The 15,045-nt window shown below is 37.8% G+C and overlaps 1 protein-coding gene across 3 annotated transcripts in view; it reads right to left on the bottom strand.

The window, feature by feature from the left end:
* The window catches only part of PREX2 (phosphatidylinositol-3,4,5-trisphosphate dependent Rac exchange factor 2), a 303,209-nt gene that overhangs the window by 9,286 nt on the left and 278,878 nt on the right, over positions 1-15,045 (bottom strand). For all 3 annotated transcript variants that reach the window (XM_023248571.2, XM_023248570.2, XM_023248572.2), the window contains 2 exons: positions 7,982-8,084; positions 1,973-2,040 (listed from right to left, as the gene is read on the bottom strand). In XM_023248571.2, the coding sequence (XP_023104339.2) occupies positions 1,973-2,040; positions 7,982-8,084 (171 nt within the window). The remainder of the gene's footprint in view (positions 1-1,972; positions 2,041-7,981; positions 8,085-15,045) is intronic.

Genomic DNA, 15,045 nt, shown 5'->3' with positions numbered 1-15,045 from the left:
TCTCATCTCTTTAACTGAAAGGTCCTTGAGGGATGGTTCTATTTCCATCTCATGTTTCTACCCTCCATGAAGCAGAGCAGGGTGCTTTGCATTTCTTAAGTCCTCCATAAATATTTATAGAGTGAGTGAAAGAATAAATAGGATTAAATTAAAAATTACTTTAGATTTCTCTTTGGGGATTATTATTCTCTTATAAAAATGTCAACTTTACAGCTGGCACATTTTATTGTGTTTCAGTTCAAGAGTTTTAAAACACAATACAATAAAGAAAAAAGTGAGTCCATCGGTTTCTTTTCTTGTATTCCGCTTGCGTATTGGTTTATTGATCAGGATGCTGAAGTCTTATCTTAACCCTTCTGTTTATTAGTGTTTATAAGCTCTAGCTATGAAGACCTTGCTAAACCATTATCTTGTTTTCTTATTGGAACTTTAACACTTCACTGGGTCCGTTATCACAATATACCACGTCGGCTCACGGTGCCAGAGAGAGAATGCCTATGTGACATGACTCCTTTAGGAACAGTCTTTCCAACTTAATCAACTATGAAAGATAACATTAACAAGACTTGAGGATTAAATAAGTTAGGAGCCAGCACTAAAAATAAACACAATTAGAACATGAGTGCTCCATCCATTTTCAGGGGGAAAATATGTTTTCCCTTGTGAAAGTACTTCTACTGCCCACAGAGTTTTTTAGGATGAAATATAACTTCATAAATGCTGCTGTCATCATTCTCACTCTGGTAACTGCTTTGTAAATAGAAAACGAAAGTGTCTTGTCTGTGACAGTGCCTGGAGGAGTCTCCTTTTTGTTAAAATGCCAACATATAAAAACAATCAAATGTAAAAGAGATTATTTAATTTTGCCCCACTTCAAGATAGATGGCTGCTTACCTTATTGTCTGTCACCAGGGAAATGAAATTAACATTTCTTTGATGGCTGTCTCCATGTTCACTTATTCTAAAGGTGAATTAGAGTCCTTTCTTTTTTTTAAGTTAAAAAAAAATTTAAATTTCTGACAGACAGAGAACATGAGCAGGAAAGGGGCAGAGAGAGAGAAGGAGGGAGGATCGGAAGCGGGCTCTGTACTGAGAGCAGTGAGCTCAATGCGGGGCTTGAACCCATGAACTGTGAGATCATGACCTGAGCTGAAGTCAGACGCTCAACCAACTGAGCCATCCAGGTGCCCCTAGAGTCTTTTCTTGTTATGATATGTGAACTGTGAATATTTGATATGATCACAAACAAAAAGCTCATTCATTCATTTGTTCATTCGCACGTTCTTGAAATCAGTTCAGCTATTCAATGTCTACTGTACAGCACTATGATCAGCCAGGAATAAAATCCAAAAAACATATTCTCTGCCTCCAGAGAATCCACATTCAGGTTGGGTGAGGAGACATGGAACAATATACTGTAACACAGAGCTATAAAAGAGCTATAAAAGACCAATACACAAGATGCTAAGGGAGCACAAAGAGGAAGAAAACTCAGCCAAGACTTCAAAGAGAAGAGGGCATTGAGAAAAGGACACAAAGGGTTTTGTGGGTAAGTAGGAGTTTTCCATACAGACACAGATGGGAAAAGCAATCATGCCAGAGGGAACAGCATGTCAGGCAGAGAAAAATAAATGAAAATGGCATTTTGGTAGTTCGGTACACTTGGGTTACAAATATTAGTAGTACCTGTGTGGACTTTTGTCTTTGAATTCATGATGGAACTTGGAAAACAGAATAATGTCAAGACTTCTACCCGCTACCTCTAAGTTTGCTTCCCTTAAAATTTCATGAATTCAGAGACCACTTATGACTAGTCACATTTAGCCACAGAGTGTTTACGAGGCCAATTTCCATGATTATATTCAGTACTTCACTAGGCATGTACTGTGGCAGGTGCATTAGATGTAAGTGACACTGCCTTGGAAGTGGCGGTAAGCCCTTTGGGAAAGAGCAGACCTGGGGAGTCACTTACCTTGGAGCAGACTGTGGGGTTCTGTCTCTGATTCCCAAATTCTTTGCTGTGTTCTGAACTCTTGCTCCCTGAGAGAAGTAGGGAAAATCATTTTTAGCTCTACATTGTATTAGTAATTATTTAGCATACCATGAACATTTGAGTGTAGAATATTTATTCCAACAATGTATATAACATCAAGAGAGATGAGGTGAAGCAGAAGAGAAAAATTATCATCTGAGCATTTTCAAAACTAATGCTTTAAGTATCAAAATATGCTGACATATTTTTCCAAAGGGTTGATATTTATTTCAATAGCTACCTAAATCATTCAAAATAAACTTAAATCACAGCTTCCTGTTCACTATCTCATCTATGTCTTTATTCCTAGAAGCAAGCAATACTTTAGATGTTGAAAATAAGAAACGAGAAGGCTACAGATATGTGCTGTGTCCTCACTTTTGTGGAACAGAAAATCACAGTTCTATCGCACTCACAAACCTGTTTTATCCTTAGCTGAATAATCAGCTATTTTAAACTTCATAGTATTTATCAAGAAAATATTTTCTTAAATAGTTCTAAAGCAATTCTGGACAAGGCATGTGCGTGTGGATCTCTGAAATGTAAGAATTCTGCCCCAAACTTTATAGTACAAAGGCAATGCACTTTAGCAATGAAAAAGTCTTCACAACTTGTCAAGTTCATGAATGAAGCTATAAGCATTGTTCAGTTCCTAATGGGAATTAGTTACTACATAGAACTAAACACCAGGGTTTGGGACTGAGAACAGTTGAAGGAGAGTGGTTTTAAAGAAACTCTAGGGCATCTCAGTGGCTTGGTTAAGTTTCTGACTGGTTTCAGCTCAGGTCACGATCTCACGGTTTGGGAGTTTGAGCCCCGTGTTGAGCTCTGTGTTGATGGTACAGAGCCTGCTTGGGATTCTCTGCCTCTCTCTGCCCCTCCCCTGTTTGTGCTCTCTCTCTCGAAATAAATAAATAAACTTAAAAAATAAAATAAAGAAATACAAAATCTCTGAAACTCTCTTTCTTGCTACCAAATTCTGAACTACGGGAAGGGAAGGGAAGAAAGAAAAGGAGAAAAGGAAGAAAGGAAAACAAAAGAATATATCCTCTGAAGATGGACCAAATAAAGGAAAGCAAATAGGGAAAAGGGGTGGGGGTGGCAAAAAGACAGATGGGAAGGAATTTAGGAATTATAATTAAGCAGTTAAAAAATAACTCATTTTGGAGTAGTTTTAGACTTAGAGAAAAGTTGCAACACCAGAACAGAAAGTTCACATACTTAACTCAGCTATGTAAACTCTGTCTAATGTAAACTCTGTCACCCTTCACTTGACCAGAGTATGATGGTCAAAACCAGGGAATCAATGTTCATATAATGCTGTAAGTCTTAATCAAATTTCACCATTTCCCCCTTGTGTCCTGATTCTATTCCAGGATCCAACCCAGGATCCCATACTACATTTTGTTTTCTTGTCCCCTTGGTCCTCTGATCCATGGCATTTCCTTGGATTTGATTTGTCTTTTATGACCTTAATACTTTTGATAAGCACTGGTCACTATTTTGGAGAATATTTCTCAGTTTGGGTTTGTCAGCTGTTTCCTCACGATCAGATAGAAGACATGCATTTTGGACAAGAGTGATTTTGTGCCTCCTCGGTGCATGAGACCACTGATGTTGACCATCACCATATCACATGACTTCTCTACATCTTATCGGTGATAGTAACTGTCATCACTCGGTTCAAGCAGTGTCTGCCAGATTTTTCCATTGTAAAGTTACTTCTTTTCTTTTTGTAGTTAATAATTATGTTGTGGAGATTAACCACTTCTCCAAGCACTGTGGCTCTTTTCAATGGAGAATTATATTTGGAACCCAAGATCTGGACACTGGGTATGCTCACTGCTACTATTGGCATGTAACTGCTTCTAGGTCGTCTGAGTAGACAGAGCTATTTAACTAATGGCAAACATACTCAAACATCTATATTTATTTCTAAATGCGTGCGCGTGCGTGCGTGCGTGTGTGTGTGTATCCATCAGTTCAAATTGCTACCTCTGATCCCAATCCACACCACAGGATTTGTTCTTGATTATAGCCTTCTCCCTTTCCCTATTTGTTACTTCCTTTTCTGACAGTAAGAAACTTTATTCTCATTACTTACAATATATTTACTTATCTCTTCAAACCTAGTATACACATAAGCTAGTTTTAGAAATTCTAAATCATATCCCTGTGAGAAATAGATTTACTAGGCTATAGTGTTTGTGTATAATTACTTTTGTCTTTAGTCTCATAATATTCCACTGAGTAGTCTGTAGAAAGGCTTTTGCTTTCTTCAAAGGTTGCAAATCACACTGATGTTCATCATGCTGAATACAACTGTTGGTGTATTCCATGGTGAATTGAACTATATAATTCTTCATATACTCAACATGCCAGGTACTTGCACTTTTCCACCCTTGTTTACGTTGTTTCCTCTACCCAAGGACCTCCTCTCTCCTCTTCCCTACCTGTCCACTCCCATTTATCCTCCCAGGCTCAAATCAAATATCATCTTGGCTAATAACTAATCGGTCATTCACTATATCAGGTATTGTTTTAAGTGCATTGAGTATATCCTCGTAACACTACGAGGCAAGTACTATTAAAATCTTTGTTTTAATAATGAGGAAACTAAGTAACAGAGAGACTTAGAATCTTGTCCCAAATGATACAGATGGTAAACACTGGAGTTAGGATTCAAACTGAGGTTGCTTGGCTCAAGAATCTATGCTTTTAAATCACTATCATGGTATCACTTTCTGCATGAAGCCTTTTTCTGGTTATCCTAGTTAGAACTATTGAACACACGCCATTTAGCATTTACTCTCTGCTAGGTACTATTCTGGAAACCTATGCCCACCAAAACAAACTATACTCAGTGTCCCAGCCACTGACAGGCTCACAGTTTACTCACTTATTTATTCCCTGTCTTATGTCCGAAAACACTGAGGTTGTATACCACTTGTCTATTGGTACCTGTATGATGATGATCTGCCTATGTATGGCCACCATAAGATGAGGGAAGAATCACATCTTCTTCAGCCTTTGTTACTGTGCCCAGTATAATGTCCTGATATTGTAGGTAAGGAGACAGAACTCTCTGAAATTCCAGTTTTATTTAAAAAAATTGAGGCGGTCTTCCACCCAATAATACGTGGAATGTATAATTTGTAGGATAGAAAACTTTGTTTCTAATGGAAATGAAAGCTTCTCCCTCAAACGTTTATTAATCAGATCGTTGGTTATGTAAAAGTGCTGCCTAGGATTATTATACTCATTATCAAAAAAATTAGAAGGGGCATAGTACCCTTCCCTCTATCTTTCAGCTTCCCTTCTAACTAACCAGAGCATTAAACAAGTCTATGAAAAATGGATATACAAAGCTGTACATGAAAACCATACAATAAATCATGCTGAAGCGCTTCTCCTTAAAAAAGAAACTAAAGATCTTAGAAAATATTACTCATTAATCTGGCAAACATCTCAACCATTCAGTCTCTGGAAAGTTGAGTCTAAATGTTTGAGAAACAAAAGGAACAGGAAAGTCAGATCTTTGATCCCCATTTGTGTTCTAACTACTTAGATCACAGGTAGGTAAGAGTTGGCTTGCAGACTGGATCCCAGCCACTAATTCCACTGCCTGTAACAGTTGGACACTGGAGAGAGGATGGGCAGCAGATGGAATGCTGCGAAAATCCCCCTGTACACCAGTTTAACCCACTTTCTCTAAAGAGAGGGCCCCAGGCTCTCTGATCTTCCATACAGAAGTCAGAAATCAGTTCTTTGTTTCAGATCCACCTGGAAATGCCATATTTGCAGCAGAGAAACCAGTAACAAAGGAGGGTAGCTACCTATTCTAAATATATTTATTTAAAAAAATAGAAGGAAGAAGTGATGAATACTGAAAAACTGCAGTTTAGAAATTTTATAAGAAGCTTCATAACTTTTCAGTTTCCTTAAGTTACATTTTATAAATATATAATAATACATATAATAATATATGTAAATATAGCATGTATATTGTATTTCAAAAAGGTTTGCACTGGTTAAATAAGTCACTAAGGCTTACATAATACGGTTTTTACTTTCCCCCCTGTAATTTATAGATGTCCGTTCTCACGTGTAAGAACTTAAACGTTTTTGATTACTGAAGTCCATATAGTAAGAATGTATATCTAGTGAATTCATCATTACTCCTGTACTAGATTATTCTAAAACAGGTTAATAACCAGTCTCTTAGTCTTGCCATAAACCATAATTTCGAGATGGCCCCTCCAAGTCTTCATTCAAACTTATTCTAACAGTAACAGAGTGAAACAGAATGCTTAGTGTCTTTCTGTACTTTGGGCATCCCAAACCCAACCCTGAAATGAATAATCACAAGTTTACTTTGGTCTACTTTTTAAAACCAAATTTGTATTATATCCATCCAAAAAATCCTTCCAAAATCTGCTGGCATTTGCATCTGTAGTTGCCCTTTTCTAGCTGAACCATACTGTGTCCTGTGCTTCTTGTGGATTTAACCTTTACTTAGCAAATCCCTGTTAGACCTCGTCAGATCTTGGTTTTCAGTCTCCAGCTCCAGGGTGCCCACCTCGAAGCTCCAATGTATATCCATTCATTGTACTTTATTCCTGAATTACAGACCCCAAACCGGTGCTGGTATCACTTATGACTGCTTCCATGGATTTTTTTTTTTTTTTTACATTCTGTAGTATATCTTGGAAGCAAACCCACAGAGATTAATTAGTATGTTTGCGTAAGAGTTATACACTAAGTCTTTAGTAAACAAATAAGTTTTAACTACAAAAGCATATCTTAAAAACTAAATCACTTACTATCATTGGGCAGTTCAAACCAAGTCAGCAAGAATAAATATTTGTTAAATCAATTTTCTGTGGTTACCCTGAGAAACTGTGGCAGAATAAAACACAAAATTGATATTTTCCAACTCTTGTCTTTCTAATAAGTTGTGTCTTTTCTATTATATAAGGCACATTTTCCTAATAATAAATTGGAGGTTAATGCATTTTTGTTACCTTTTAAAAGAATTTTAAGCGTTAGAAACCAAACTATCACATTAAAATACCATTGGGTAATGTAGCAAAAGCTCATTCTCTTTATGAGAGTTTATTCCCACCTATAAATACTTCAGTGACCTAATGACATGCCAAAGACTACTCTTCATCCTCTGAAGGAAAATTTGAGATACGTGCTTTTATCTTCAGAATAATGCACCAAATTCTTAGCATGGCTTGGACTTCACTTTGAGAGCTCCAGGAGCAAGAAGGGCCTTCAATTCTTTCCTCTTCTTCCTTGCCCCCACGCTCTTCCTCAATTCTATTTCCAGAGCCTTACTAAATCACCTGCAATGCCCAGAAAATGCCATGTAGCCTTTGCCCTTGCTCCTTACATAAGCCTCAAATCCACTCCTGTCCATTACACTTGGCCAACCCCTTTCCTCCTTCTGGTTATCTCTTACACATCCTTTTTTCCAGGTTGGCTTGGTTTCTTGGAGGATCCTCATATAGATGTCTGTATTGCCTTCGTCCCTGGGAGTGTTTCTTGTCCACATTTACTCTCTGAGCCTGAAAAAGTGTCCCCCACATCCAGGCACTAATCAAACACCTGATAAATGCTGACTAATCCTCATTAAACCTGATAAATCCTGATTAAAAGGAACCTTCAAATCCAGGTGCCGTAGGGGCACCTGGGTGGCTCTGTCGGTTGGGCCTCCGGCTTCAGCTCAGGTCATGATCTCACAGTTTGTGAGTTCAAGCCCCGAGTTGGGCTCAGTGCTGACAGCTTGGAGCCTGAAGCCTGCTTCGGATTCTGTGTCTCACTCTCTCTTTGCTCCTCCTCCTCTCTCTCTCTTTCTCTCTCTCAAAAATAAATACACATGGAAAATGTAAAAAAAAAAAAACCAGGTCCTGTAAAACAATCCCTAAACTGTGTGTGACTTACCTGCTTCCGCATCACATCTGTAGCCTGCATGATGTAGCGAGGAGGCAGTCCATGGCTTCTGGCCAGAATGATGGCCTGCTCCAGTGTCACGCTCAGGGTGCACCTGTGTGCAAAGGCAAAAGCAAGTCAAATGCCACCAGTTCCCATTAAGGACTTCAAAACGCTTTGGGTTACTAATGAAGGGCAACAGAATATGCTAGCCCAAAATCTGCCTCCTCAGAGAGTTACTCATTTTTCCTTGGGTATCTTCCATGTATACATAAGGTACACACGTTAATAAACTGTTTTTCTCTCATTAATATTTTATTATAGGGGTCTCAGCTAAGAACTCAGAAGGATAGAAGGAAAATTATTTTTCTTCCCCTAATGTCAAAATCAAAACCGCCAGCCAAAATGGGAACAACTGGACAATGAACCATTGATTTTTCTACATAGAACACCTACTTAAAAATAGATTATAGGGGTGCCTGGGTGGCTCTGTCGGTTGAGCATCTAACTTCGGATCGGGTCATGATCTCATGGTTCGTGAGTTTGAGTCCCACATCAGACTCTCTGCTGTCAGGGCAGAGCCCGCTTGGGATCTTCTGTCTCCCTCTCTTTCTGCCCCTCCCCTACTCATGTGAATGCGCTCTCTCTCTCTCTCTCTCAAAATTAAACATTAAAAACAAGTAAATAAATAAATAAATGAAAATTAATAAAATAAAAATAAAAACAGATCAGAGAGCTACATGACTGGAGTCCTAAGTATTTAAATTTAACAAACTCATAATGAACTGCATTTATGAGTTTATATACCTAAAGTTAAAAAAATTATAATAAAATCTAATTATCAGACATTATTCCTTACTGATATTCCATGTAACTTAAAAGAAATGACTTCCTAATATTTTTCATTCATGTCTACATATGATAGTTAATAGATTTATACTAATTTATGCCAAAAGGCTTAGAAAAGTAAACAGTGAAATTAATATTCACTAAGATCAGAGTTGATTTTTTTTTAAAGTATGTTTCTTGGACCCAATATAAGAGATTGTAAAATTTTCAAAAGGAACTTATAATTAGTTAGTCAGGAATGTGATGCCCAGAGCAACCGGGAGAAAATTCAGAATCCAGCCCCTGATTTCAGTAATTGCTGTGCCTTTCTCCTTGTCCTTTGTCCTTTGCCTTCCCTTTTAAGGAATTCCTTTTATGTCCTTTCACGTTTTTCTCTTTGGCAGCTCTGAGAACCTACGCATATTTGTTAACATTTTCAGGTGCTGGTCTCTGAATTTTCGTAAAATTCATGAGCAGATTTTCTTTCACTGCACTTTTCAATTCATGGATATTTGGATGGTCTTTTTTCCATTTTTGCATTTACATTCCTGTATTTTGTTGGTTTTTTTTTTACACGTGTATTTTTCTAGATCTGTTCAGTGTTTCCTCACAAATGAAAGGTCTACTATGCAATCGCTTCTCTGTGAGGAATATCTAGCTCACTTATCTCTGGTTAAGAGACTGAACTATAGAAATCCAAAACATCTGCTAGATTTTGATACTGATGAATTAATAAAAAGAAGAGTAAGGGGCTTAAAACATTACTGCTGACATTTTAGAAAGAACCAGATGAGGGGCGCCTGGGTGGTGCAGTCGGTTAAGCGTCCGACTTCAGCCAGGTCACGATCTCGCGGTCCGTGAGTTCGAGCCCCGCGTCAGGCTCTGGGCTGATGGCTCGGAGCCTGGAGCCTGTTTCCGATTCTGTGTCTCCCTCTCTCTCTGCCCCTCCCCCGTTCATGCTCTGTCTCTCTCTGTCCCAAAAATAAATAAAAAACGTTGAAAAAAAAACTTAAAAAAAAAAAGAACCTGATGAGTTACTGCCTTATTTTTTTTTTTAATATATGAAATTTATTGACAAATTGGTTTCCATACAACACCCAGTGCTCATCCCAAAAGGTGCCCTCCTCAATACCCATCACCCACCCTCTCCTCCCTCCCACCCCCCATCAACCCTCAGTTTGTTCTCAGTTTTTAATAGTCTCTTATGCTTTGGCTCTCTCCCACTCTAACCTCTTTTTTTTTTTTTCTTCCCCTCCCCCATAACTGCCTTATTATACACGATTGGATTCTAAGGAGAAACATGTTAAGTTTCATTGGCTGTTAAATGACCTCTTTACACAGCATTAATAACATATTCAGATGGGCTAAAGTTTTACAATTAGCTTTTGGTAGTATGTTCACAAACATTTAGTGTATGAGTCTGATAATAATATGTAGTTGCAGTTGTATATGCTGTCACATGCTGTAGAACAGCATACGCCCACGAAAGCCAAGAAGTTTAGTTGACAGTTCACGCTTAAAAAAAAAAAATCAATTTTTTACAAAGCATTTAATTGTCGGCTTATTTGACAGGCCATAACCTTTTCCACCTCCTTAAGGTCTCCTCTACTCCAATTTTAAGTCCTTATTGATTCCAACATTTTAATCAATAACACTCATTATACTAGCTGAATGACACTAAAAGAAATCTTTATCTTCTTCTAATCAAACTTAAATATGTCTGTTCTTTTAGATAAAACATGACTTGCCTTCCTCTATTTATAACAAACACTTTCTCGTTGTGAAGGATTTTTAACAAGCAGCCTATAATTTTTATACATTTTCTTAATCTTTTTAAACCGATTTATTTCTCCCTAGTTCAAGTTGTAATAAACAGTACTACAGCAGCAAATTATCTGCTAGAGACTTTGAAAATCTCCCGATCAACCAATGTGGTCCAGTAATATGCTCTCGGAGAGGGTACCTTCAGGTGTCACCTTTTTAGAATCAATCACACACACATCATCTAACAGAAAAATCTACCTTAAAATGGTACATATATTTTCTTTCACTAGCATATCAAAACCAGATGGCTTTGTCTATCTAATCCGTCTTTTCATACTAACCACTGTGTATGTTCCAATTAGGTCCCGAGATTAATTTGAAATTTTAAAAAACCGAAACACTTAAAAAGATACAACCAGGTCCCTGTGGGAAGTATTGCCTGTGTTTGACTCACAGTTGATTTGTCCAGTGGGAGCCTACTTTTTCTATCATGGCATCACAGGATTCCATCCTCCTGAATTAAGCATGTGGAAGAAAGCTCAGCAGTAAGCCCACAACTTTGTTGTTAATATACCAAAATTTGCGTCCTAGCTTTTTCTCTTCTCTCAGCTATCAGTATCTGAATGTCAAGTGGAAAAATTCAGCATTTGCAAGAAGACTTCTGCTTCTAGCATTCTTGGGAAGATTCTAGATCCAGAAATGGCACATGGTTTTGCAACGGTACATAAAGGTATATACTCAGTCAGGTTTGACAAGAGATCATTTGGTTTTATAGGCACTTTGTTGATTACCAGTGAGACAGCTTTGCTAACCCTGGACAAGAGAATGAAGACAGCATACCAAAGGCTGGGAAGCCTAAGCAAATTCGTTCAGGACAAGAGTTCTTATCTGACCCACCAGTTTCCTTTCTAGCACTATAACTGTTTTCATATTAGACAGTTAAATTAAAACTTAAATCTATAGTTCTACTCCATCCTGGAAATCATGGGCCTTCAGTTTTCAGGTCTTTCTAGTTGTAGTATCATTTTTAAATTTTAGACAACTCTTCCCTGGGAGTCACAAAAATAAAAAAAAAAAATAAAGATCACAGAGTAGAATTTGTCCTTGATAAAAAGGCAAATATAACATAGACACTGAGGAAAGTTGTTCCATAATTTTAGTAGGAAGACATTCCAATAATAGCTCTGCTTAGGGCACACTCCTGAGAAAATGTACTTGACAGGGCTATAAAATTATGCAGAAATTGTGAATTTCCCCACAGAAAGAAAAGGGAAAGGGTCAGTATATCCGTGCTTGTAATGAATAAATCTTCTTGACATATTTTGTATTAAGAATAGATCCTACATCACATCAGAGATATAGTAGAGTTTTAATATGATAAATGTAACCTGTAGTTAATGGGTCCAATTTAATTTGAAAGGCACTCTGATTTAACAATGTTATGGGGAGAGTCACAAAGGAGTAACTTTTGTTCATTCATTCACTCAACAAATATTTTTTGAGTGTCTACTTTGTACCCACAAGTACCATTAGGTGCTGGAGGAAGCTGATTTACTAACAAGCTAAAAAAGGTTGAAAGTCAGGGTCCCTTACTTATATGGATCCCTAGCAAATTGTTCACATAGTCACATGCTTTTATAAGTTTGCAAAAGCAAAAGGTTGGTTATTTTATTTATTTATTTATTTATTTATTTATTTATTTATTTATTTATTTATTTATTTATTTTGAGGGAGAGAGAGTGTGGGTACGCACAAGCCAGGGAGGCAGAGAGAGACAGAGAGAGGAAGAGAGAGAATCTGAAGAAGGCTCTGCACTGTGAGCAGAGCCAAGAGTGGGGCTCGATCCCATGAACTGTAAGATCATGACCTGAGCTGAAATGAAGAGTTGGATGCTCAACCGACTGAGCCACCCAGATGCCCTGTCTGAAGCAAAATGTTTTAATCGCAAATAGTTATGACTGCTGACCTAATTATGTCTGTCCCAACTTCCCTTGGGAAGTAGACTTAGGACACACTTAGGCTAGGCTGACTGGAACCTATGTACATGACTTGCACTTCAGTTTTAGTTAGGCTACTGTAGTCTTATACATATACATATACTATGTATATGACTTGCACTTCAGTTTTAGTTAGGCTACTGTAGTCTTCTCGTGTAGAAATGGATCCCAGAGTATTTGTACTGTCCATTGTGCAACTCACTTACCTACTGTTGAAAAGGAGGGGCAGGGCTCAAGGTTGTAATGCAATATTCATACCCTGAGGCACCCGGTGTTGTGTGTGGTGTTGGAAAAACCAGGCTAGAAATGTACAGAGCCAGAAGCTAGTCTGTGGAATATTCTTCCAAACGTTATGGTTCATATGCTAAAGAACCTTATAAGGGTTTTCATATTCAACAACAATTTAAAAATGTGTAAGAGATTTAGCAATAATGTTGAAATTAAAAGGTTTTTCTAATCAATATATTTTTAAAAACTTGTTCAGCTATGCTAGAGATAGAACAAAATTATTTTCCTATTCTCTCTGTAGATTATATTACAAAATTATTATAATTTGAAGAGGCAGTCAAAGAGTATGTTCCCAAAAACTGTGGAGGGAAGAATTATAGAGGTGGGTCAGGCAATAAAGTAAAAAAAAGGCAGTCTTTTGTTTTTCAGATTTTATAATGCTTGTGGTATTTGCCAGCATTTTAAATCTTGTAAATTTTTTTGCATTCCAAATAAATAAATATTAAGTTTCACTTCTATTTCATTTTGTAATTTTTCTATTCTTTTTTCTTAAATAGGGCACTTAACTTCAGACCCTAAAATCTTTATCCACTTCAGTGTGCTGGGGATGCAACAGCAAACAAAAAAAGTACCATCGTTTTTGATGATTAAACTTCAAGGGGAGGAAAAAAGAAAATAAAGAAGCGAATAGAGGATATCAGGTGGTGATAAGTTATCCAGAAAAGTGAAAATTTTTAAGGGAATAGAAACTGAATAGGGTGAAACAGCAGAGAAAAGTGCTGCTATTGGGAAGACCATTTCAGGGAGAGCAAGTGCAAAGGCCCTGAGGTTAATGCATTTTCTGTCTGCTTAAGAGCAAGTGTGAAGCTTGATGTGCAGGGTCACACAGAGAGGAGGAGATGAAGTTAGAGAAGTAGTCTGGGCCCGCAAGATGCATGGCCTTGAGGATCAGAGTTTAGGAGTAAGTGAGGCCCTTATTTCCTTGGTTGATATGAAAAAAAAAAATCCAACATTTACATTATATGATGTAAGATAACAATTTGTGAAGCAAATTACCAAAATAATTTACTAAGCATCTGTCCTTAATATGCTATCAATACTGTACTCAAAAGATCTTCAGTTGCTTTCCAGGCAATATTTGCAAAAGCAAACTCTTCATCCTGATGCTTAAGGATTTCTACCAATTGCTCCAATTGCTCTCCCATTTTCTGCTCCATCTTCCCAGCACTCCAGCTATTCCATCCTGCCCCTCTACCCAGAACTTCTTTCTGCTTGGTCAACATTTGGTAGCACTGCACAAAGCTCTCCCCGCATAAGGAATGTTTGTCCACTTTTGGAGTGTCTTTCAAAATGTCACAAAACCTTTCTGAATACAGAATAGCAGTTGACAACATGGGCGTCATAACCAGGGGTACTGGATGTCTTTGTAGGTCTCCGGCCAGGTTACTTCAACTCTCTCAGCCTCAATTTTCTCATCTGTGAAATGATAAAAGCCGGCATAGTGGCCTCATAAACTGCCCTAAGAACTACCTTAAGCGACACTTAGCCACGCCTGTGGTAATGCTATTTCCACCCCACTTCGCTACTGCACTCACACTGTAAGTCTGTCTATATGAATTCATTATGAGCCACACATCACTTGGAAAATTTGAGGAATGTGAGCTTTCATAAATCCCATTTCCCAAACCCCATTATATTTTAACTACTTACAAGACCTCTTTCTACTTATTTTTATTTATTTAAAAAAATTTTTTAACGTTTATTTATTTTTGAGACAGAGAGAGACAGAGCATGAACGGGGGAGGGGCAGAGAGAGGGAGACACAGAATCGGAAACAGGCTCCAGGCTCTGAGCCATCAGCCCAGAGCCTGACACGGGGCTCGAACTCCCGGACCACGAGATCGTGACCTGGCTGAAGTAGGACACCCAACCGACTGAGCCACCCAGGCGCCCCTCTACTTACTTTTAAATGCTGGTCATTGAAATAACCCTGTGGTTAATTTTTTTTAATTTAGAATTTTACTAATTTTATAAAATTATGATGTGATATCATTATGATAAATTCATGAAGCGAATGACAAACTTCCACCATTATCTCTTTTACAAATTGGGGCTTGGTAGAAATAGACTTCACCCGACTGTAATTTGCACTTGCTCCTATGTTTCTTTGGGATTTTTATTTCATGTGTTTGTCCCAACGATTCTGGACATCAGGTACCAATTTTATGTTGTATGTCAAAATGCAGAGGGAAAGGTCAG

The sequence above is a fragment of the Felis catus genome, chromosome F2, assembly GCF_018350175.1.
Source record: "Felis catus isolate Fca126 chromosome F2, F.catus_Fca126_mat1.0, whole genome shotgun sequence".
NCBI lineage: Eukaryota > Metazoa > Chordata > Mammalia > Carnivora > Felidae > Felis > Felis catus.
The sequence above is the reverse complement of the archived record's forward strand: the minus strand, read 5'-3'. Positions and strand labels throughout refer to the sequence as shown.